The following is a 26,277-nucleotide window of genomic DNA, read 5'->3' as shown; positions in this document are numbered from 1 at the left end:
GCTTCATGCTTCTGCAACAGCGGTGTGACCTGCTGACTAACAACGCAGTAAGGGGTACACACAGCCCTGCGCAGTTGGTGCAGAGGTCAAAAGAGCTGTTACTTTCCTACCTTTTTCCCCCCAAGTACATTTCTTGAAAAATACCCAGAGCAATAGAATATTCACAACGGCTAGTAGGAAGGACAAAACTCCCATTCGTTAAGTATGACTGATCTGTTGCACAGGTGTGTTTTCACAGCAAAGGCTGGAAAACTCCAATGTAAGCAACAAGACTTCTTAACTTCCAGAGCAGCTGTACTTTAAAAATACAAATGTATTGCACCTCTACACCAGTTGGCTAAAGGTCTATCAGCACTTAAAAAATACTATCTTGTTTGTGGTACAAATTCAGTGAGGCTATTCATGTTCCTGTTGAAAGAGTCAGGGCCATTACTGAATTAAACTTCACAGCTTGTTTCACACAAAAAAAGAAAAACTGAGACACAAAAGGAACTTACTCAAGACCACAATCTCTGCCAAGGGAAGAGTCAGGATAATCCTTGCCCACTCATTTGACCATTGCCTCTCTTTTTGAAAGTTCTTCAACACCATCACTACTTCTCTATATGCTATAGAAAAGTCCCCTTAACCTGCTTTTAAAAATCCATAGGTATCTCAATAAATTAAAAAAGCTATCAGTAGTGCAAATGATTGTCTACTGGAGTATTTTAGCATAAATAGTGAGAACCTTACCCTACGTAACAAAATGTCTTATTTTGAACTTGTTAACGATGTACATTAAATGCAGAGATAAACAAACAAACAAAAATACCTGGTGAGCTCTTCTTTAATCTTCAAGGGTTCATGTGGGTAGAATTTCACTCTAAAGCACATGGTATATGGTGGATGAGCTGAAACATTATAAAGAAAAAGCATGAGAACCGTAGCAAACAAACATTGCCTCAGCCACTCCGAAGGAGTGGCCTCCAAGAGTCCTACAAAGTAGCCTGTGTGACGGTTAGCTCTGAAGCATCTCTTGTTGCCCTTCATCAGTTGCCCCTCTACTCTGCTCTGGTGAGACCCCACCTGGAGTACTGCGTCCAGCTCTGGAGCCCTCAGCACAAGAGAGACATGGACCTGTTGGAGCATGTCCAGAGGAGGGCCACGAAAATGATCAGGGGGATGGAACACCTCTCCTATGAAGAAAGGCTGAGAGAGCTGGGGTTGTTCAGCCTGGAGAAAAGAAGGCTCCCAAGGAGACCTTATTGCAGCCTTTCAATACTTAAAGGGGGCTTATAAGAAAGATGGCGGCAAAATTTTTAGCAGGGCCTGTTGTGACAGGACAAGGGGGGTAATGGTTTTAAACTAAGAGAGGAATTCAAACTAGATATAAGGAAGAAATTTTTTACAATGAGGGTGGTGAACCACTGGCACAGGTTGCCCAGAGATGGTAGATGCCCCATCCTTGGAAACATTCAAGGTCAGGTTGGACGGGGCTCTGAGCAACCTGATCTAGTTGAAGATGTCCTTGCCCATGGCAGGGGGGTTGGACTAGATGACCTCTAAAGGTCCCTTCCAACCCAAACTGTTCTATGATTCTATCATTCTATGATAAGCATCAGGCATCGATTCAAACAAACAAAACCAATACATGTTATATATATACATATGAAAAGAATAGAACATATGACAAAGAGGCAAAAGCACGTGCAAAATAGAGCTAACCTATGCAATCAATTTACAAATGGCTTTGCACTTCACAAGACTTAGTGCTTGATCCAAGAAGTACAAAATACATTTGGGCTGCTCTTTCTTTTTTTTTTTTTTCTTCTTCTTGTGGCAATTGATAAACAGGAAGCAATTGCATTTTGTCACAATGAGATACAAAGGTGTTATGTGTATTTGTTATTCCTCATAATGATAATGCCTACACTACAAAATGGAAGAAACCATTAATTAAATTTGGTTCATGAAGCTAGAGACAACAGAACTGTTTCTGTTTCCAGTATTTAAGACGACTACATTTCCTATTCCTGAACTATGGTATCAATACCAGGTCTTAAGTACAATACTTTCACTTCTCAAAAAAAAAAAAAAAAGAGAAAGAAAGAAAGAAAGAAAATCACAGTAACAGGAATTATTTCAATTCTGCGATCAGTGTCTCTCAGTTTTACATTAATGAACACAGCTTTATATCCCACTGTTGTATCTTTGATAGCATTCAAGACATTATCTAATCATAAGCCAGTGATCTTTCAGTGATTACAGGAGGGACAGAAAGCAAATCAAAGACTACTATTCTAGTCAAAGAGGCATCTTGTGATGATCACGTTAGGATAAAAGACGTGTGAAAACCAAGTAGAAGGCTTAAAAATATCACATCGGGCACAATACACAGGTAGGCAGAGCCCTCAGAGCTATCTGTAGCCAGGCAATGTTTTAAATTCCAGTTCGAAGTGAGAAGGAAAATACCACATCTTCAAACTGCGCGTGGGGAAAAAACCCACCTGTATGACACAGGCCATGGTAACCGCAGGCCTGCTGGTAACACCGAGAGAGAGCTGGGGGACGGAGCAAGCACCAAGGCAGAACTGCTGTCCAAGCAGCAAGGGCCTCGGCACAGTGCGCCGTGCGAGGGTCCTCCTCACCAAAATGTTTAGCGGCACAGCCTTTTTTACATGGACAGAAATGGAGGAAAAGCTGAGGCATCAGACAAAATGGGAACATGTGATCGCTGTGCTCATTGGGGAGTGTCCTACAGACCTGAATGCAGAATTCTAATCCTCTTATTAAAATATTTAACGACGAAATTAACTTTCTGCATATATTTACACTAGTACTCAACGTTTATAGACCCTTACTTTTAACAAGCTGGGGGTTTGGGGTTTTGTTTTGTTTTGTTTAAAGGAAAGCATCCATGCAACTTTAATTCATTGTGAAGTGCAGATCTATAATATTCTAGGTTGTTTTAAAAGTCCCTTAGTCTTAATGTATACTCAATGCACACGGTCAATCTAACCTTCCTAAATCTTGAAGAGATGGTGCTTTTACAGCAGGAAAAGAAGGGAAGGCAGAAGAAAAAGACAAAGAAAATTACAGAGAAAATGGAGGAAGAGAATAGGTAAAACAGAGAATTACATTTTAGTTATTGTAACCTATAACAGTAATCACTAAGCTACCAGAACATTTTACTGTACCATCTCCTCAAGCTTACTAGCTCACTGGCTTGTATAAACTGCATATGGAAATTAGTTCGACAATCATGATATTCTTGAAGCTACTCTGAATGCAGTATTTACCTGTATGCTGCAGTTTTCCAGAAACACATCTCTGGATATCACATAGTTCATGTACAAAAGCAACAGGAAATAAAAATGCATTACATCTTTTGTTATAGTTCTTTTATAATATCTTTCAGAGGGTTCAACTGCTTTTGAAGATGAAGGAATACTTTCCCCTTTGAAGACCTCATGTTGCACTTTTTTTAAGTATGGTCAGCTTCAACAAAAACTGCTGATTTCATATTTTTTTACTTGTTTAAATAACTACTCATTTAAGACACAAGGAGGAATGTCAGAAGAGACGGGGATCGAGAGATGAAAAATACAGAAAAAAAGCAAGCCAGGAAACAATAACAAATAGAAACAAAAAAAGGGAAATGGAGAAAGGAAAACAAGCCTTAAGTGTTCTCTAGGAACGGTTTGAACACTCAAGCTAATTAAATCTGAACGAGCCCTCTGAAGGCAAGAGAAACAGACTGCTTTCTCTGGGTTTCGGCATCTTAGATGTGACCGCAGCATTGTCTAACAGTGACTGGAAATAGGCTGCAAAACAGAGGATACTGTTATGTCCTCCCTGCCCTGCAATGGCAAACTAGAAGGTAAACCGAACTCAATGTCCCAGAAAGGAAAACAGCCATCCAGAAATGCACTAAGGAGTCGTGTTGCCTGGACAAAGCAAAAGATAACATAAGTCATCTTCATGGTTCTGTCTCTTCTAAATAGCCTTCTAAAAACTATGCAAGGGAGAAAAACTTGCATTTTCAGAATATGGTTGCACTTACAAAACGTGATAGAAGAGCCAACCTGTATTAAATGAGCAAGAGCTCTTCCTCAGCAAAAAAGGACTTTTAAATGTCCTGGCAGATTTAGAAGTAGTTTGTGCTTGAAATAGGGATGCAGAAATAAGAATAGCTAGTGCATGGCTCTGCAGGGCCCTAGCTAGTACAAGCTTACTGCAAGACCCTAAAAATGTACTGAATTTTATCCAAATTTTTGGATGTCAATGAAATGATTGAAACTTTGGCTGTGGTAAAAAGAAAGGAAAAAAAAAAGGTTACAGTAGAAGAGCCACAATCTGGCAGTATGTGGTAAACCACAGAAAAGCAACAGCTGCCCCATATGCAGAGAGTATCACAGTGAGAAGAGGACGGCGTACACTGCACTAAAAAATAGCCCACATTCAGCTAATAGCAAAGGTTATAATAGGAAATGTTTTCCTTGTAGCAGAAGGACAGAACGTGACAGAAGTATACAGCAATGGACAGAACATGCAGGAGACTTGGCAAGGCAGTTCGAAGCCTGCTTTGGAAACCTTTTCCCAAACTCAGGCTTCTGTAACAATCCTCAGCAGTGCAGCAAGCAATACAAAACAAGGCCACCGCAGCCTGCGAAACAGAGGTCCTTTCTCAGTAACACCTGCAAGAATGGCACGACCTGCAATTTGAAATGTTAAGAAGAATATGATCCCCTCCGTCCAATTCACCTCTGGAGATGAGATAAGAAGGTGCCCTGCAATTACAGAAGGAAACAGGATCCTCTTTTTCTGTTCCTCTTTCCCAGTTAGAAAACCAGCCACAAACAATGAACACTTGAAAGGGAAAGGAGGGAACCCCCACAGCTATCCACTTTCCTCTCCATCTTAATTTTAAAATGGATCATAAGCCTAATATTCCTCCAAAAATGCATTTGATGATATGTAAACGTTTAGTCAGGCTTTTGTCTTACAGATTTTACAGCACTGGAGAAACACACAGGAGAGCCTCATATTCTCTCATTCACTTGTCGCGGAAAGCAAGACAGGCAGTGAATTGTATCAGCTCAAGAGATGAGATTGTCAAGCCAGACAATTCATCGAAAGCAAAATTACTTTCTACCTCTTACTCACAGATTAAAGTGGAAACATTAACAACAACCTTCCCAAAACAGAACTCAATTTGCAGAAGAACATTTCTTCAGCACAAAACTAGCCTGAATATAATCAGTTTTATAATAGCTATAAGCTTTTCCTTTCAGAGTGGTCCTTTATCTGTCAGATAAGGAGCAGCTGGTATAGTGAAATGCCCAAGGCTTTGTCAGAATTTCCTACTATCACAGGCTTTGCTTTCTCACTAAAAAAGATTCACAATTACAATAATTTCAAAGGACTTTAGCGTGGAGAATAGCACTGACTGCAAACTCTATTGCAATAAGGCTATTAATTTGCCAGTTTATGTGCTAACAGCACATAAGAGACAAAGGCAAAAGAACAACTAAAACCATTTAAATGATATCAAATGCTGAAACCAGCCATGATCTAGACCCTCATGAAGGAACTACACACACACACAGTGTGGAAGGTTTCCAGGCAACTGATTGTATGTTTTTAAGGTTTATTTCAGTTGCATTTGACTCAGACAAACTATCCAATGTACATGAAACAGTGAGGATCTCCCAGCTAAAGACCACACCTCTAACACCCTGACCAGAACAAAGAGGGATATGGGAGCGGCACCCCTTGGCACAGACAGCAATGTGTAAGGGACTGAGTCTCACATGCATTCATTTTTAAGCAAAGCCCACTGAATCATTCCTCTTCTGTGTAGATGAAGAGCTTATAGGGAACGATAAGCCTAAGAAGAACTACACACTCATATTACCATTTTCTTCATAGAAAGACAATCTGAAACAACAACAACAACAAACTTATGTAAGAGAAAAATTGTGTCTAAAAGCTGGTGAAAAACTTGATTGACGTTTTAGAAGTGTGAACCAAAGAGGGAGAAGGACGGAAGATTCTCAGCTGCCACTTTTGGGAAGGTTTCCTGTTTGTTTTTAACAACCTGCTTTTTAACAACCTAGCACAAATACTAGCTTCTGTAATGAGCTGTACTGGCACTGTTGGTTTTCTGATTAAACATGGAGTACAGATGGATACTGAAAGCCAAAAGCAGATGTTTAAATCATCTTCATAGTCCTGAGAATGCAACATTGCAGAAAACGTGCTGCATCTCTCCTTGATGTTACATATTCTCTGAACTACATTACCCTACCAAAAGTTAGTGCCCATTTAAAAAAAAAAACAAAAACATTACACTGAAACAGTCTTCATGTTCACTGATGCTGCAGAAGGATCTCTGGGGAACCCTAAGACATATGCTATTGTTTCCGTACACCTCTTCCTGAATCAGCTGTTTATCCATACCACTTGCTGAGCATGTTTAAGACAGACAGAACACTACTCAGTGTTTTTATTTTATGCATAAAAGACACCTGAGCTATCACAAACCTCAAATTGTGGGGTCTTCCTCATTGCACTCAGTTAGTTATGGGACAGGGCAAGGTGGATTTTCGTCAACCAGTTATAATAATGCTTTAAAGCGTGTTATCAAATCTTCATAAGAATCATAGGTAAAGAATATACAGCATTCAGATTAGTGCCTGAAGAATCACACAAAACTTCCTGTTTTCACTGTGCATGGATTTATGAGCCTCATATTTGACTAAACTCTTTTTCAGATTTGTACTGAGACACGAAAACTGATGGCAAGTTTGTTGAGATTGAAGAATCTTTAGAAAGTTTTGCACAACCCATCTCTGCATCTGGGTTCTTGTTTCCCCTGGTTCATTCCATTTCCTTTCACATTTTGTAACTGCATTAGAGATTAATGAAATTAACTTAACAAATTCCAATGGCCTGACACAGGAGAACACCCTTTTTGCATTACTCTCTCATATCATCTGAGATGCAAGGCAGCAAGAAAAACATGTAAATTTTTAACTCCTGCACATCAGAGCAACAGAATTGATTCTGTTCCACTGTCATCAAGAACAAAACCCATATAGTTGGATATTTCTCACAAAGCAGGTTACAGGATAGCTGCATATTTATTATTCAGAATAACCCTTAAAATTAATGAAAAAAAGAGAGAAGGAAAGTGCATGAGAAACCTCCGTTCTTTACTTAAACATTAGTGCTGATGTGATCAGTAGGATTTACACCAAGACATTCCTAGGCAGAAAATAAGTTAAAAAAAAGTAACATGGCCAAATGGAGAGGAACGTTACTGTCAGCATCTGAGAAAGAATAACAGTACACAAAAGCATGCAAAAGGACAGAAAAACTGGTTTTAAAAGGTCTTTATCTAGAACCACAAAGATGCAGCTACCTTAGGCAACCTTCCAGAGAGTTTTTCAACACACTATTGGAAGCATGGTGCTCACAGCTACTGATCACTGGCCACCAACTGGCTGCAACCAGTACAAACAAGACTGGCAGTGGTTCAGGACATTTCTCAGAGACTAAAATTTCCCCTCTCAGGCAAAATTAGTGGTAAAAATGGTTGAGACACAGACCTAGACTTTACACATCATGTTATGACACAAACAATTTCAGTGAAGATGGAAAATGCAAAGGTAGATGCTGAGACAAAAAAGATGCCATGCCTTCATTCTTCTTGTGTTGCACCAGGACACATTTAAATATGTTTTCATATGTGATAAGACAAAATATAAAATATTTTGGAAGATTCCTTCTGTCACATCCCAGTATTTCTAAATAGGAACTTAAAGCAATCTTTGCTAAAGCTAAAGAAATTAAAATGGTAGCACATCATACAAGAACGTATGCAAATTTGAGAGCTTCAAACATACAACCTGCTATCCCACCAACAGAAACGTATAGCTGCCAAACTGTGATTTCTGTACAACCTGACTATATAGAGGGATTATGCCTGAATGATTCACGTACTACTGAGGGCCATGAAATCTACTGAAATTTGTATGAGAACACTACCCCCAGTCATTCATTTTCTGCTCTGAATATTTGTCAATACTGAGCTGCATGAATAAATACACTGAAAAACTTCTTACTGTGCTGGGGGAAGATGAAGCTCCCCATAAACAGTAGCTGAGATCAAGCACAGAGCATTTTTCAAATTTTGCTGCATGTATGCAAGTGCTCCATAATCCTATATAAATCTGAGCATTCAACTGAATTTAGAACATTTTGAGTCATTAGTATTAATACAATCTACTCTTGCATCAGAGGAAATTAAAGTCCATTCTTACAAAACAGATCATTTCACTGTTTTCAGAATTCCTTAATGGCAAAGAAAGAAAAGGAAACCTCCATCTAATACATTTACCGTGAACAGCTTTCTGCCACCATTTCTTCCAGAAGTCATATATATAATGTATGTTCTATTAACCAGTCACTTCATTGCTTCAGTTTTTACATTTTCCACCTGCTACTAACTTCAGTCCTCACTTGTGTCATCTGAGACTGCGATGCTTTTCAAATGAATATCGGTAATTTCTTCTTCTGAGTCTAAATCTTTTCATAGTAAACTGAATATTTTTAGGTAACATACGAATTAACCTTGTGTGCCTTCAGAAATTGTTTAGTGTTCTACACTAATATAGCATATTTTTAGAAAAATAAATCAAGAGGTTCCTGATGTGAAATGCTTACAAAAACGTCCTTAAAACCTGTGGGAGCAAAAGATATATTTATGCATAATCTACATGGATTCTACAGATGCATATAAAAAAATACCTATCTCTAATTTGTTTTGTTTCCTTAAAGGGTTATTGTAGCAACTAAAGTCTTTCATCTGTGACAAAAGGTAAAGTTAAGTTACACTAGTGTTAAACTGAAGTTGCTCATGAAAAGCCAATCACATAGTTAATTCTACCTCTGTGTCTGATAACAAAAGGCTGGTAACAAAACATCTTTGTTAGCGTCTCATTCTCTTTTGCTATTGTTGAGACCTTTTCACTGTGATAAAAACCTCATACTAGCTGCATTTTATTTTGCTTTCTTTCTATGCATTCATTTTTCATTCTTCAGAGTTTTGATAAGGATTCCACCCCAAAAGCCACACGAGTCTTCTGATGAGGCCATCACATCACTACATCTGTGGCATTTACGGAGTACCATTGATCACATCTAGGCAGATGTATGATCACATCTAGGCAGAACATCTATATGCAGATAGAGTTGTTCTGAATAAATCAAAACACTCTCAGTGCATCGGTTGGCAGAGTTCCTGAATATGTTGCTATGCAAAGTGCAACAAGAAGCACGGGCCCTTACGCTTTGTTGGGTGAAAGCAGTGATACAAATGCAGATTAGAGGATACTTTGAGGAAATTCTGTTCTACTTTTGATAACACACTGGAAGGAAGAAAGAGATAAAGATAATTAATTATTACAGTCTCTCTTCCTTCACTAGCACTGCAGAGGAGCACAACTTAGTTTTAGCTTGACATTCTTGAACTTATTTTTTTACCAGTTTTTTACCCCGGTTACCTAAACACTAGATATAAACAGTTCACGCTGAATATTTCAGGTATATGTCTGCAAGCTTATATAAACGTATGCAAATGTTGCAATATATACTATTACTGCATTAATGGAAGAATTTCTTGAAGTATTCCATGCAGTCCACTCAACACCCAGGATTAACTGTTTTTACATATTAGATGATCTCTTAAGCCTCATCACATTTTAAAGCAAGTATGTCATCTCCCACACAAAAGACACCTTGTACTTATGCTTAAAACAGAAAAAAACTGCATACAAAGGGTATGTGAGCAAAATTCTCCTTCATTTCATAAGCTAAGTAGATAAATAGACAACAGCTTTTATTAAACAAGACACAACTCCCAATGACCTAAATCAAGTCTCCAGAACAAGTAAACACTCTCTTCCGCTGCTGGATATAAACTTCTGAGTACCAAAGCAGCTCTGTTTCCTGAAGAAGTCTTCACAGTTGGCCCATTTAATGGAAAGGATGAGCCAGACCATAACATTTCAAAAAGATAATTAAAATAATACATTCCTATTTTGAGGAGTCTTTTTTAAATAACAATTGTAATTTTCCACTCGCCTGTGGCAGGAGCTCAACCACTTAACCCACAGCACTTGAGTTTGCTGGACTGTAACAATGGTCTCAAACCAATGCTCTGCATTGTCAGGAAGCAGGGGGCAGCGGAAAGAAAGCAAGCCAGAAAGACCCAGAAGCAGATTGCCACACTCCATATTTTATTGCCCTCTCGCAGTGGCTGATGGCATCTGACTGAAAACGAGCGCCAGAACGTACAGGTCTTCCCACCAGACCTGCCACCCCACACACATCAGCTGGCCTCTGGCTCCAGCCTTGAGCAGTAAGGGAAAGCTCTTGATCTGCAGAGCACTGTGAGACACTGAAATGAGGGTAGCATGGAGTTTTTAGAAGTCCAGATAGGACATGAAGGGCCTATTTGCACCAGGAAACAAATGAAGCATATTCTAAATTACTGAATGGAAGCACAGGAAAACCGTTAGGCATTTCACAAGCAGTTTAAAAACATGAGCTCTCAACACTTACATTTCATTTGCTTGAAGATGGACTTGTTGGGCTCAAGCCAGTGCTGGAAAGGCAAAGCAGAGAGCAGAGGTTAATATGGATCACAGCAGACAACAACATCGTTGTAGATGTATGTGGTACCAAAAATAGGAAGTAGGATTTTGTTTCACTGAGACATACATAAACTGGAAAAAGCACCTCCATACTGTTGTAATACTGGAATTGCACTGTATAAGCGTACTTGAAGTTACTACTGCTTGTAAGATGCGCTTGAGACAAAAATAAGACAAATATTTCAAAGACAAATTGAAAGGAGACAGGCTCTAGTGATTAGTTTGCAGCAGACATTTCAGTCTTACACTTTCAGCCATTTTCTTCCAGAAGAATGATCATATTGGACAGTAGGACAGACTATTCAGAAATGTTAACGTCATCTGTTCATTAATGCTGTCTTCTACAGTTCTTATAACTAAAGCATGTGTAAATACTGCATTCTCAGTCAGCGCCCTCAGAATACAAGCTGTTGTTCTTTTCTAGCAAGAATTAAAAATCTGAAGGGAAAAAGAGTGTACTTTTCCAGGAAATGTTTACGCTACGGACAGTAAATGCACAACCGAGAGGTATGGATGCCTACCAGTTGGTGTGTGACCTTCCAGGGAAAGACTGCAATGGCAGGAAAACTTTCCTTTTTTTATTCTCCTGGAAAATAAACTCAGATGCTTCTGTGACGAAAAGCTAGGCTCACATTTTAGTTAAGAGCCTTAGCACATCCCCTGCTAACACTAGCTGAACTGTTCAGGAGGATGTTTTGATTGACAAAAGAACATGCTGATATTCAAGTGCCACTTCTGACCACAGCCAACAGCATTTGTACTAGGATTTTTCCTGTAAGCAAAAAATCTCCACACTAAAATGAGATTTGTGCTGCAGAAGCAGCTGGTCAAAAAGCATAGTATTCAGCTTTAATAAGCATAATCAACACTGGAAGGCCTTGCACTAAGGGGTTTCATTTTTAACCCTTTTCATTCTAGCTCTAAAACCCTACAGTCTACTGCAAAAAGAAAACCTAGCATTTTTTAAACCATATGTAATACTTAAAATATTCCACGTTAGCTACGTTTTTTTCTCATAACTTATAGTAATTCTACTACAGAGAAAGGGCAGAGGAAGATATTTTGTAGCAATTTAGGTGACAGAAAATTATTATTTTAAAAATCATGTAAGTACGTCTCAAATATTCGGTCAAGATCAGGGGTAACTGTAAATGCATTTTCTGGAACAGAACTTCTGACAAAACAAATCCCTTGGAAAGAACATTTTCAAATATCTGCAGCTAATATGCTATGGCTGCTCAGCAACTCCTGCATATAGTTTACAGCACTATCAGAGATAAGCATGACTATGTATTTCTGTTTGAAGCTCACTTATCACTGAGAGACTGATATAGAACCCTGGTACTCAAACAACAACAACAACAAAACCCAATAAACCAACAAACCCAAACGTCAAAAAACAACAACAACAGCAAGAAAAAACAACCCCACACTGTTTCTTCACCTCTTCCCTCTCCCCAGTATCTCTCTTTTCTGAGGAAAAGAAGAAAGAAACAGAACTGAGAAAGCAATGACAGTTTCACCAACTTACCAGAAATACCTGTTCATTTCATTCTTTTTTAGATCACACAGATACATTATTCATACATTTTGCTCTGAATAATGGGGGGTGAGGGTTGTTCATAAAAAGGTAAGGCAATTTAAGAAATCTGATACAGTCTGCAGTACTTATAGATACATAATCCAGAATGAATTCACAGATAGGAAACCAGTCAAGACACACAGATATGCAAGTTTACTTTCTTTAACGTCTTCACACACCCAGCCCATCTCCACCAGCGCCTCGGCAGTCCTAGCTGAAGATTCAGACAGCAAATTGGAACCTGGACAGTGAGCCATTCTGTATTGTTCCCAAGGACCTGAGAGGTAAGAGGTATCTCACTATTTTCATCTAGCAGGAGCACAACACAATTTGTTTGATATTTCTTTTTAAAGGCCAGGCTGAAATATTAGCACAGACCAGGTCAGCATTTATAGCTGTTTGAAAAAATCAATTACCTATTCTTACAAAAAGTCAGAGGTAAAAAAAAACAATTTGCAAATATGAAACACTCATAATTCACTACGTGAATAATGAAAAAGGGGAAACATGGATGAAATTACTCATGCAGTGCACCAAACCCCCAGGAACGCAGATTTAGCTAACATGTCCAAACGCAAACATGTTTCACTTAAGACCTGACTTTCATGGGTTAAAAATGGACTGAAAAGACACTGAGCAATTAAGCAGTCTAGACTTTCACTTGGAGGTCAAGGAACTGACAGGCAGTTTTTAGAAGCTCAGATTTCTGTGGTGACCTTCTGTTGGTGGAAGATTGCAAATGTGTAGGCAATTCAGCTGAACCTTCCAGAAAACTGAGCAGTTACTTCACAATTTGTGGAGATTTTCAAAGACACAGCAATTAGGTGTTTAATGCCCTCTGAGTGTCAGGGGAAGATAAACACCTAGTCATTGCTAGTACTTCTGAAAGTAGCCACTCCTATATTTGTTTGCGTATTTCAATTTGAGTTTTAGGGAAGATTTTCCCCTGAGTACTTATCTTCCAGCCTCACAGCATTGACTATTAATAATTAATAACTATGCCTCATCTCTACTAGAGCGTATTCATGCTATATTTATTCCGAGATTAATTAGCTGTTATAGCAAGGACCAGATTAAGGTTCCTATAAATTCATTGAAGGGTTTCTGCAGGAATTTTCAACTGAAAAGCATCTGGCTTTGCAAAATGCTTTTTCCATGTATCAATCCTTTTTTTAACAATTTTGCTGAAAAAGAAAAAAAAAATCCTCAGATGAAAGGAAAATATAACATTTCAAGTTAGCTTGCCAGGCCAAATTTTAAAAGCCTTTTAAATCTTCAACTGCAAAAGATTTTCATTACTACACAGTATGCCACACTGCCTTGTGGGAACACACCATAGGTGTTTCCAATTCTTTCTTGTAAGGCTAACACCTCATAAGACAAACAAAACAGACAAACAAAACAAGCCAGAGATAAACTTGGAACCAGAGACAAGAATCTTTAATTTCTCTCCTTGAAGTAAAATGTGCAAACTAGCGGAAGAAAAAAAACCCAACAATCTTACACAGTTTCATTTTTCCTCATGTATTTCACACTGTTGTCCATAAAGGTTGCTTTAATTGGATGACAGCCTACACCCTCAAACCAGCTTGGCTTTATATGTGATAGTACTTAATGATAATCGGAAATCATTCCTGCAGAGGCTGAGCCTCCCGTTTCCTTGATGGCATGTTAGCAACATGGTTGTTGCCCAGTGGAGAAGAAAAGACTGATCCTAATCCAGCTAACGCCTATTACCAAGGATCCTGTGAGGACATTCATGTTCAGCACTGCCAGTTTCTAATCTTTTGCCGAAAGAGGTTTGGGTAGCAGCTGGCTATCGAGATGGTCAGGCAGACATCCTCACAGAAGCAGAAGGCAGAGAGAAAGCTACTAAGAGATCCTGAAGGTCAGTCATGGGATAGCTACTGAGTCTTGGTGCTTCAAGTGCCAGTGGTGAGTAAGCAAACTATTATGGATATTACTTTTGGTCCTGGGATCCTAAAATATGTTGAGAATTGCCTTCTGACTAAGGTTTCATTGCGACTGCATGCTGTGTTTCAAACTTGAGCAATTTTTACTTTGTAAATACAGCCGTCACCTGTGATCAGCCTTTAAGTGGCACTGAGTAGTCATTAGCGAGGCCAGGTGTATTCTTGCTTACCCACAAATGCTGAGCAGCTGATGTGCTACCAGCTTCTACAGCAAATGCTCAGGATAAGCAAGGACACCATGCAAGGGTAAAAGCACCATTCTAGAAAGTCAATTTAACTCCACAAACACTGATATGCTTTATATGCTTTTAGTAAAGACACTTCAGCCGACAACCTGTTTTGAACAAAGTCATTCACTGAGAAGCTCAGACAGGACTGAGCTTGGTCTCAGTACAGCACAGGGTTAAGGGTTTTAGAATAAGAAGTGGGGAGGAAAGTCCCATATCTACTCTTACAGCCCTTGTAAGGGGTCAGGTGTCATTATAATCCCCACACTGTTCTTCGTCTACATTGCAACAGCCACTCTACAGTGCAAAGATGTGTGCTCCAGTCTCCTCTTCCTATGGCCTCCTGCGCAAGACTGGCATAAACTCCTAAAAAACTGCCAAACCAAAAGCAGGTGCTTGGGACCTGACCAACCAGAAGTCCCATGAATTCAGTGAAAAGTCTCTCCCCTCCTCCAACAAAAGAGGCTTTTGATTTAGTCCCTGTGTTTGCAAGAGGAGCAGTAATGAAGGGGCAATCAAAAGTGGCCAAATGCTGTGAATATTTAAATCCCCCCCTGCAAGCAATACTCAGTCAAGTGTTCAGATGTGCATACAGTAAAACAGAATCAGAAGAACCTGCAGATGTCAGAAGAATATTCTAGCCAGGCAAGGACTGGATTTGAAGACTTTGTTTAATGGACAGAAGAAAGCAGGAGAATGGAGATATGCACCAAAACACTGCTAGAAAAGTAATAAAATTAATTTCATTTAAACCTCAACCTTATATTCATCTTGAAAATTAGTACCTAACCTTTTCCTTGAATGAAAAGCAAAATCAAAATCAATTTGCTTTAGCCTCAAGGCAGTGACTTGCACCAGGTCACCGCCTGCCAAAAGTCAGACTCAAAAAAATAGTAACAGTATCCAAAGCTAATGGAAGCTCAGACAGTGGAATTAATTGGGTGCCCACTCTATACCAGCACAACAGATGCCAAATGACCCAGGGCACCCTGCATGTCTCCTTCTTCATATCCTGAGGCTGACACCATTTTTTCACACCTTCAAGAACCTCTATACCAAGAATATCGGCATTGCAGCAAGGGACCTGTTCCTCTCTACTGTTCCCAAAATCAGGGCATCGGCTCTGGTTGGTGGTATGCTAAGCAGGAAGAAACAATGTACATCACTGTCACAAAAATGAATCTGGTCCAGAAACAGTACCATACACTGGAATAGAATCACCGCTTGTATGATTCTGAGCTGGAATTTATAAAACAAATTTCCAAATTCTCACTCTGTTATTCTTACTACACTGAAATATTCAGAGAAACTCCAATGCTGTAAGTTGGAGTAGCTCAACCGATCCATAACCTCTACATCAGTTGAACATCGGGCCATAACATCGGCATATATTGATGTATTCATGAGCCACCACATGCTTACAGCCAACAGGTTCACAATTGATGGAAGAACCATCTTTATTTTCATTAAAAGTGCCTGCAGAATGATTTGGTTTACAAGGTTACTAATCTTCACACAAGATACGTCAGTTAATAGCATTACTGCTGAATTAAGCATATGTATATGTATATTCACAGTACTATTCATTTGTGCCAAGATTTTGTTTAGTACATAAATGCACCTCTACTGGTAAAAGCAAGAATCCATTTAACTCAGCACTTTGTCCCTGAAAATGGCCTGAAGCAAACACTTAGAAAAAGAACAAGAGTAGTAGCTTCCATTGTGTTCATTGGGCTTTTTCCACTAGCCTCCATTACAATTTGGTTTTAAGTCTTTATAGACTTTCACCAATTTGTCTAAACACTCATTTTTTAACACTTTTTTTTATACCTTTGGCAGCTACAACAATGAATTTTATGACTAGGTATGGTGTTTTTAAAACTGTTCATCGAAACCAATTGCTTTATAATTTCCCTAAGTGTGTTTTAGTTCTGTTATAAGAATTACAGGGCAATCTTTCCCTGATCACCATCTCCAAGCCATTTTACATCATATTGTTCTCTCTCATTCTCTCTTGCTCATTCTCTTGCTCTCTCTCTCACTCATTCTCTCTCGCTCACCTCTTTTCCTAGCTGAATTATTCTAGTCTAATCCATCTCTCTTCGTATGAAATACATTCCTACTTGTTATCATTCTGATGGCCTTCTTTATTCCTTTTCTAGTTCTACTATATTTCTTTGAAACAGCATGACCTAAACTGCACACACCAAGCAGGGTCACAGCACGACTTTGTGCAAAAGCACATAAATTTTGTGATAACCCTGCCCAGGAAGAGAGGTTCATATGCACGGAGAAGCATTAAAATTTTGATTAACCCATGGCTCTACCCCCCTCAAAGAGACTGGGGAGCTCCCAGATAGCGCTCTTTACATAGCTGTACAGAGCCTTACAAGTCATTACACAAAGGCATAGCTTTGTTAAACTGAGGTTGCAAATTATCTGTTGTCCTTTCTGCCAACCTTCACCACCCTCACGTGGGACTAAGTGCACACTTTCAAGAACATGTATTAAATAGCTGTTGTTGCTAAAGCAGAGATCAGCTGCACCCAAGACGCTGACCTTTTCAAAAGGTGTCTCTGATGAGGCACTGCTGTACATTTTGTGTACATGTCCCACTAAAAACAGAACTGCTACTTCACAATAAAGCAACTCTTTACTCACAGACAACAGGCTCCCATTTCCTTCACTAGTAAATACTGGGGCAATGCCGAACAACTTAGGTTAAAGAATTAAACAAATACTCTGTCCAGGTCCATTAGAAGTGACGTACTCTAAAATACAAATGGGACTCCCCAACAGCCTTACTAGTGAAATAAACATGTAACCTGACAAAAAACTACCTGTGTGTAGAGATGCCTACCGGTTTTCAGTGCATCTAAGCTTGAAAGCAAAACAAGAATTGTATTTGCGACATTTCTCTAGGGGGAGACGGGCAGGAGTACCGGCAAATCCGTAGTGCACAGTGACGTCTTTCTAACGATGTGCAGAGCCGGGCTCTGTGCTCTGGGGAAGTTAGAAAATCACAGTGTACTCACAGCCACCATTCAAGATCGGCTGCATAGTGGGAGGGTATTCATACAGCAGTTTCACCGATCTGAAAGCTTTATTTTCATACTGGCAGGCATACATGTGCAGAGCTAAAACCGCTGCACTGCTCTGCTCCTCCCAGACAACCCTGCAGCACATCCAAATGACAAAGCATCTTAATGCCTCAGGGTGATTACAATCTCAAACAGTTTCTACAGTGACTGGTGAGACTTCACAGTTGCTTCAGGGTCCTACAAAGCCTTTTCATAACACCTAACAATTCCAACCTACCCCATGGGTAGCTCCAAGGTATTTCTGCCTAACTACCACCTCAAACTTTCACATTCAAAAACATAATCACAAGCACCTGCTCAAATCCAACCACTGGGGGGAAAAAGAAAGGAAACTTAAGTATTTCCAACTTTAAATCACTGCTCAGATGCTCTCCTGAAGGGACTTAAAGAATAAATGTCACCACACTACCATCTTCCTTCAGCCCAATCCTCCAATGCCCTCAATACCAGTGGCTTCTCTCAACAAGCGATCCTCTCTAGTGAGAGATGCTGAACAGTAGCTGTGTTATTTCATCCTATTCCCATCTCCTACCAGCCCAAAAAAAACCACAATAAAGGTGCTGAGTCAACCCAGGGTACCTGGCACAGAATTAGCCACGCTACATTTCCTCAGGGGTGAGAGTGTGATAACTGGCCTCAATAACAGCTAGTACATGAACATGTACCAACAGGTAGTTCCTTGAGTAGCAGAATCAGTAACACCTCCTCCACGTATGTCTCCTGTTTGAAACTACTTATTTCTAAAAAATCCAAGCTCCAAATTATGGTTTCTGGGTTCTTACAGGGTCTCTCTCTCAGCTCTCTCTAGATTCCCTATGGCATGGGTTTGCCCTAAAGCATTTCCCTCAGTGAAAAGAATAATAGGGTTTTACCAACCGATGTGGCAGCTTATCTTTATGAAACCTTACAGGAACTTAATGTTTGAGACCCCAGCAAAATTTGACCAAAACTGGCTTCAAAAGTTACTACAGTTGAGAGTTGGGGAGAAAGGCAATGTGACCCCATATACCTAGTTTTCTCAGAAATCCATGCAAAAGATTCAACAGTTAATATATGAACACTAGGCGCTCATTTTTTCCTCTGTAGTACCATTAGACATAAAACGGCATATTGCAATTTACTGCATACTTTTAGTACAATCCTGGCTTTTCTAAGCTACCCTAAGGCACAGTTTCCCCAAAAGAACATCCAAATGTGACGATAAAACAGCAGATACGGTGTAGAACCTAGAATCTTTAACTGCTGGTTCAATTTGAGGTCATTGGCATTGTTGCTCTCCTGCATATTCAAAGATATAAAAAAAGCTACCGTGCTGCCTTCTGTTAAGAGTGTCTTCCAGAGTTTCTTTTTTGGAATAGAAAACTGAAAACTATAGAAAATTTTACAAAGTTTAAGTATGCCTAAAATATCCACACGCATTTACTTATGCAGAAGGAAAGGATTATTATAAAAGGGGGGCTGAGGGGAGGAAGAACTATACATTATAACTTACTTGAAAAATAACCTATAAAAACAACAGTGGTTTCCCACCACAGTTTTCCCACATTTCAAAATTTTTTTCCAACCTAAGACAATTAGCTCAATTATCTACATTTTTCACATAATCAGAAGTTCTGAATGTTCTAAATACAAACATTGAAACTTTTCATTTGAAACATCTGAAATATTGAAACATCTCATTTTTTAAATTCTCAAACTCAGTCCAGTGTTTCAACACTCCTAAGTCAAAATGCTACATTTTGGTAGCATACTCTGAAAGAAGACATTTAGGATGAATGAAAGCTGGTATTTTTGCCTGGTTGAGCTCCCTCAATAGATTACAAAACAAAAGGACTGCAAATTAGCTGTTGGAGCAACTCTGCAACCTTCACACAAGAAATTGCATACAAATAAAAGGGAGGGAAGCATCACTGGTAGACTAAATGCCAGCAGGAGTAATTCTGCATAATATTTTTTTATATATACATATGTATGTGTGGTACACTATATAATAATATACTATTATGTCATATAGATTAACTCGCCAAAGAGCCAATCAAGAATAATTCACTAAAAGCCAGAATTTAAATGCATGATTTTGGCAGTTTCATTTGGAACCACAGATACAGCCCTTTCTGTGCAAAGACAGAGACTATGCAGTGGAATATAAACTATAACAGAGGCATTCAACACTTCCAAGAAAATGGGTAAAGCAACATGAATTGTACACTACCTGCATCAGAATCAGTAACAACTCTCTTAAAAAAAAATCGTTATGCTTTCTTGTTTCAGCTTTTATTACAAATTCTTTGAAAGAAAATTCAGAAGATGGTGCCTAGTCTCTGTCTCTCTCAATGTTTAATATAGACCCCTTCCATAAAATTATAGAGAGATCTCTTGAAATTCTTTACAAATCTAGTTAAAAATTTGGCCCCATTGCCTCCATTATGGCTGTTCCAGACACAGCAGCTCCCATTGAGTTAATTAAGAAACCACCTCTCTTGCTTAAACTTTCTTTTTCTTTCTATTTTACACTCTGATGCATGTATAACCATATCCTCTTATCCTTTATTTTGCTGCACTAAATGGGTTATGCCCTTCTGAATACCGTCTCAAAAACAAGCTTTCCATTCTCTTTATCTTTCTAATCCTTCTCCCGATTCAGTTAAATTTATCTTTCTTAAATGCAGACATCTAGATCAGAATAGCTGAGGTCTCATTAAGGTGTAATGACATTAATACTTCCCTGAAAATACAATCCTAAAAAGTGGCAAACAAAGTGTTGTCTTTTATGATAGCCATGCCGGTGGTTTATTGCCAGAACCAGACCAGGCAATATTCATTTTATGCATCTCTTTATTTGCCTACAGGGCACTGACGTACATTGTCGCACACATTGCTGAACTGTTTTAGGATGAATTATCACTTCCCTTCAAAGCAATTGCTCTCAGTCAAATCACCAGATTTAACTTCAGAAGGAAGTTCTTGGTGAATTCCACCTACAGATCTTTACTGATCTACTGTTTCGGTTTTGTAATACATCTAACCAATGCATAAGAATGTACTGCAGGAAATGTCTCTTTGGTGGGACCTGCAAGAATTCCACGGAACTTCAGAAACCTCTTCTACAGAGCTCTAAGTACTCTTTCCTGTAAGGTGGCTACGATGATGTGCCATTCCTCCTGTGACCCCACGACATCTTATACTTGCTACAGCTTATCTCTATAACCACATACCTAAACAATTACTCCTCTGTAACCTCAGGGCTTTCGTTAACATGAATTTCAGGCAGCTAAGCTCACAACTGCTAAAATACAAAACTGTGGGAACAGCCATCACCTAACTCATCGTGATTTCCTCCAGTTTTCTGCTGAGCCATTTACTGATGAACTCTATCTAGCTACAACGCCTGGGCCCAAGCGTAATTATTCATGAAGTCCCAGGCTTGTTATACTACTAGGAGATTATTGGTTAGTACATTTCTTTAAGATCAGAAAAAGATCAGAACAGTCTTCGGCTGATGGGAGAAGAATTGTAATTATAGTTTCACAGTCTTCCTGTATCTCACTGGGAAGTATTCATGCATCTGCATCTGATACAGAGGTAAGACTCAGGTAAGTGAACCTCAACAAGATCAGAGATTCAGAAGAGTCAGATGACATAAAAACAGTATTCCTTTATTATAACATTTATCTGCAGTTTAGTCCTTAGGATAGGGTTTTTTGCAGAGGAAATATCCACTCTGAGGGAAAGCATTTTATGTATACATATTTAGAAGTGCAATCTTAACAGAAAAAAAAAAAGAAAAAAACCAGCAGAACAGGACAAAGGGACAATAGAACATACTGCATGTAAAAATAGCTTATTTTGGTAAACTGTAATAAACTTAAGAGAAAAATATATGTTGCTTTCAACTCATCATCCAGAGTATTTAAGTCTGTATAAAGACATGTCCTTTATAATTCCTGTCCTAATTCATGAGAGAGTTTAAAATCAAGAATTTGATCAACTAATCAACTAATCAAAATCAACTAATACCCAATAACAGAAGTTATCCATATGCTTAAAAATGTGAGAGTAATTATAAATCAGCATTTAAAAAGCCACACATGGAAAATGTAAGCTTCAGAAGTTTGCTTAACAAAATCCAACTGAAGAGTGGGCCAGCTGATATAATCCATCCTACTACACAGGATAGCCACAGTATTCTGAGTTGTTGGATATAAAGGGAAGTGAAGACCTAAGGTTTTTTAAGTAAGAACACAAATATTTTCTCAGATTGCCTTTTACTACTAACCAAGAGATAACTTAAGCTTCAGTATAAACTATAATCTTCCATAAACGTAACACAGAATTAGCTATACTACAAGGTGTAAAATAACAACTGTATAGCCATCAGGAATAAGATGCTGCAGTGAATTTGTCAATATAGTTAGCAGCTCTCTGAAACATGGAAGTCACTTAAGGTACGATGTAACAGGCATCCCAATGGGAGTGGGTTTTAGAGTTTTTTCTGAAGCATTACTTTTTTAAAGTATTCTGCCAAAAAAAATTGAAGTTTTTACTAAAAAACCCTCTTGATTGCTGTTAAGTAAAATAACTTTTCTGTAGCAATTTTTGAGTGACTGTCAGAGAAAGGCCCAACAAAAGTAAGTATTCATTAAGTCCTACCTAATTATAGTCTAATCCAGCACTCCACCTACTTCTCCTACCAATTCCAACCAGGTGAACACCTCTATAATTTTAATGATTGTGAAGAATTAAGTACACTGGTCAGAATAACTGCTAATTATTCTGCTAATTATTTTAATTTTAGAAGGAGGATGCAATGGAAATGACCTGCTGCAGCTTTGCAAAGCTACTGCAATTCTATAAGGTTGAGCAGAGGGTGATTCCCTAATTCCAGTGATTTTTAACAAAACTGATTAGGGTGTAGCAAGACATACCCAGCAAAATGTTTTTCTCTTCCTGAATCATAGCAGTTTCAAACTGGTGATCGCTTCCAAAGATTAAATGCAGTACATGCCCCCATGATATTTAAAGTCATACCTACGTCTTAATCCTGAGACCAGCAGGACCCCACAGTGAAGAAGCAGTTCTGAATTTCACTGTCCGAGGACTTCTGCTTCCTGTGTTGACCATCCTTTCCTACTCTCAAACAGTATCATCTGAAACCAATCAGGGAGTGGAGTAGCAGTAGCAAATCACCTACAGAATACAACCTGCAGGACCACCTTCCACCTAAGAGAGATGACTAACCACTGTCCACACAAATGCCTAGAGCACAGGCCTGTAAATTTTATTGCACAAATGTAAAGGTGCTCATAGGGAGAACTAATCTGAAGAACCCCCCACAACCTGACAAATCATACCTATTTTGTGTATTACAGATATCTAAGTCTATGCGCCCTGTGACAAGTGGAATAGAATGACCGCTTTTAACGGTTAAACTCAATAGGATTCCTGCCTCCATCTCCCAAGAAGCATACTCTGACGTGCGGAAAACAGACTCCACAACCTAGAAGGTTATAAAGTAGGTATGTTTATTCAGCGCTGGGCAGCACGGGGGGGTTGCCCCACCACAATCGTGCACACCAGGGTACTTAACTTACAGGGGTTATATGCAATCAATATATACATATTCATTACATTCCTTAGAAAAGGCGGTCTTATGGTAACGAGTTCCTGGAAGTCATTTACATAGTCCAAGCATGCACAGTAAAATTAGGGTTAGGGTCAGGGTCTTTTCCTTCTCCAGCAGTCGTCCAGAGTCTTCTTCACTGTGTTCGTTAGTTGAACTCTGGGCTTCCTTTCTCTATATATGGTCACTTAATTAACTCATCAGTTCCTCGACTCTTGGAATGTAACGAGGCATCGGGTTATCTTGTCCTTTAACACTTATCCCTTCACAGTTGTTCATTGTTAGTGATTTACATAGGACACTAATCTCGTCACAGCTGTTACATAGGAGGCCTAAAGAGCCAGCTCAAGGTCTATCCTCTCCTATCAAGTGGGAGGATGAACCACAGTAAAGTCTCAGTCAGGAATTGTTAGTTAGTTTAGTAATTCAAGGATCCTGTTATCTACACAGCCTTTGTAACTTCTGCTTACAATATTTATTATGCTTATAACAGCATCTTGTCTATCCGAGTTGCTAGCTACAAAAGATTGCACTAGCAAGCCAGACAATGGCTCTGCTATTAACCCTTAAGTGTTAGTTCCCTCTATCAACTCTATAGAAAAAAAAAAATCCCAAATTCTAGAGCTACCCTGTGCTACCTCTGAGTCATGCCTATAGATCATTTCTATCTGCAGTGCCCAGGAGAACTACACAAATCGGAATATATCAATTTACCTGAAACTAAATACATGAACTGAGGGGAAAATTAATTTAATAATGCCACTTTAGGAACCTCTATGGATTATGACCAGAGTATAAACCCTCAGAGATACATAACTTTGCATTACAACTTGCCTGCTTGTTGAAAAAAAAAACAGTTTAGCATTACTTAAAAGCAAATGTAGTCAGAGTTCATATACATACCCTCTGCTTCTCAGGGTCAACGTATCGAATGCCAAAATAGTCTTTTTCCAGTAAGCTGTAATAGTTGCAGATGTGATCTATGAGAAACTGACCTTTAGTTTCCCTCTGTAAAAAAAGAAAGAATTCATATATTATTCTGAGTATTCTAACTTGCTGTCTATAAATATTAAAAAAATCTAATCAAAGTGTCAAGGAAAATGGCACGCGAAATTTGTTGTTATTCAGATGAGGACAAGGATTTGAGCATTCATCTCTGCTAAAAGATGCACAAGATTCGTGATCAATATACTCTCTGCACATTCACAAATTGATTCGTTAAGAAAACATCATCACTACTCCTGCCTCAGGAAAACTCATGCTACTCTAATAGCTGTACATTTATAACATTTAATATATTACTAGTAACCACATTTCCACCTGATGCTATAATGGCATAACAGATACCTGTTTACAGATGGAATTTCAAAGCAGTGTGTGTCTTTTTGTATCCCCGAAGTCTGCAAGCAGCTTTGGCAGCGAGTACCTTACTGGAACTTTACGCAATGCCTGCAGCAAGAGAGATCCTTAATTCCCAGACAGCACTACAGCACAAGGAAGAAATGCCCAAATGACTGAAAGAGATGTTTTTATCTTTGCATTGTCACTGGGTAGCTATAGCCTTAAGGAAACTTACTGTACACATGATGTTTAGTTAACAATCTCATTCTTTATTTCTGCTTTCTTCAGTCCCAATACTGTGTTTCATTTTTCCTTAATCTACTGTCTGATATGGAGAACCTACATGAATTTTCACATTTCTTCTGATTTTTTTTTCTGAATTGTGGTGTGTGTGGGTATTAACACCAGGCTAAAGCTGCTCTCCTAAAACAGTCCACTCTAAGCAGACAAAGGTGCTTCACTACACCGCGGTGTCAGCTCTCTGCATTTCTTTCCCTCTATCTGTCTACCCTGGTCCTGCACTGAGACGCCTCTGCTGTGGACCAGGTAGCGAGTTTGCAAGACTCTACCCTTTGCTGACATGAAACAACTTGAACTTAGCTCTTTAATGTCTACAAAATAGAAACGACACAGGATATGCAATCACATTATATAAAAAAATTTCTTAATTGTTCCCCCAAATGACTGCGTGAAAACTTTAATGCTATGCCTTATTCAACCTGTCTTTAAGAAGCTAACAGGCAATTTAAGCCATAAACAGCATGGCTAGGCAAAAATGAACAGATAGCTCCTGCATTTCTCCAGGTACTTTACAAAATTGGACATTGTTATCATCTGCATTTCACATAGGAGCAGCTGAGGCAAAAACAGCACCATGACTTGTCCGAGGTCATACTCTAATGGGCAGAGGAAGCAATGGCCTCAGGACCACCACTGTCCAGTGAGACCTACTGCTTCCCACAGAAAAAATGAGACATGCTTCAAGACTGGAGTGTTAGAAAAAGAACACAATCGGTGAACTACTGCTTTGTTTTCTTATCTTTACAATTAATAAGGAATTCTGACGTGGATACAGTTGCTCATCCTTTCGCTCCCATCACTGAACAAATAGACTAATTAAATAAAAAACATCCTCAGTTAAGGCACCGACAGAGCTGCACGGCCCCTCCAGCGCACCAGGGCTCCTGCGGCCACCCCCTTCCCTGACACAAGGACCTTCTCTCCTCCTGAACTCACTTCCAGCCACAAGGAAATTGCTAATTTCTCTACAGATTTCTTTTTCCGAGATGCAGGGGTCTCTGCTTGTCTTCCTACTGTGTAAGCCATGTACTTCTGCTACTTCTTTCTTCCTCCACCTTCTATCTCCTATATATTTACCCCTCACTATGTGTCCTTTACTCTTCCATATGCTGCTACTTGCCTGGAGGATATCACTGCCTTGTCTGAGCCATGGTATTTCTGTACTTTGTTTTCCTATTTTTAAACAGCCAGTGTCAAAGGATGTTAACCCAGTTTGTCTGTCTTCTGTACATGCTCACTCAACCTCATGCTTTGCGCCCTGCACTACTACCTTTTTTCCTGAAACACAACTGCAACAGGTTTCCTTCCGTAATTTCCAGCCTCAGGACATTTAAAAACTGACTTGTTTCCTGCTAAGAGTGGTTAACACATACACTGACTTTTTTTTATACTGCACCCAGTTACAAGTATGGGCATGCTAGTGACAGTATAGA

General features: G+C 39.1%; 1 protein-coding gene across 4 annotated transcripts in view; it reads right to left on the bottom strand.

Moving 5' to 3' along the window:
• The window catches only part of FRMD3 (FERM domain containing 3), a 141,529-nt gene that overhangs the window by 55,166 nt on the left and 60,086 nt on the right, over positions 1 to 26,277 (bottom strand). For all 4 annotated transcript variants that reach the window (XM_075137930.1, XM_075137932.1, XM_075137931.1 and 1 more), the window contains exons 2-4: positions 24,107 to 24,211; positions 10,609 to 10,651; positions 812 to 890 (exon numbers count right to left, since the gene is read on the bottom strand). In XM_075137930.1, the coding sequence (XP_074994031.1) occupies positions 812 to 890; positions 10,609 to 10,651; positions 24,107 to 24,211 (227 nt within the window). The remainder of the gene's footprint in view (positions 1 to 811; positions 891 to 10,608; positions 10,652 to 24,106; positions 24,212 to 26,277) is intronic.

Source organism: Calonectris borealis, chromosome Z, assembly GCF_964195595.1.
Source record: "Calonectris borealis chromosome Z, bCalBor7.hap1.2, whole genome shotgun sequence".
NCBI lineage: Eukaryota > Metazoa > Chordata > Aves > Procellariiformes > Procellariidae > Calonectris > Calonectris borealis.
The sequence above is the reverse complement of the archived record's forward strand: the minus strand, read 5'-3'. Positions and strand labels throughout refer to the sequence as shown.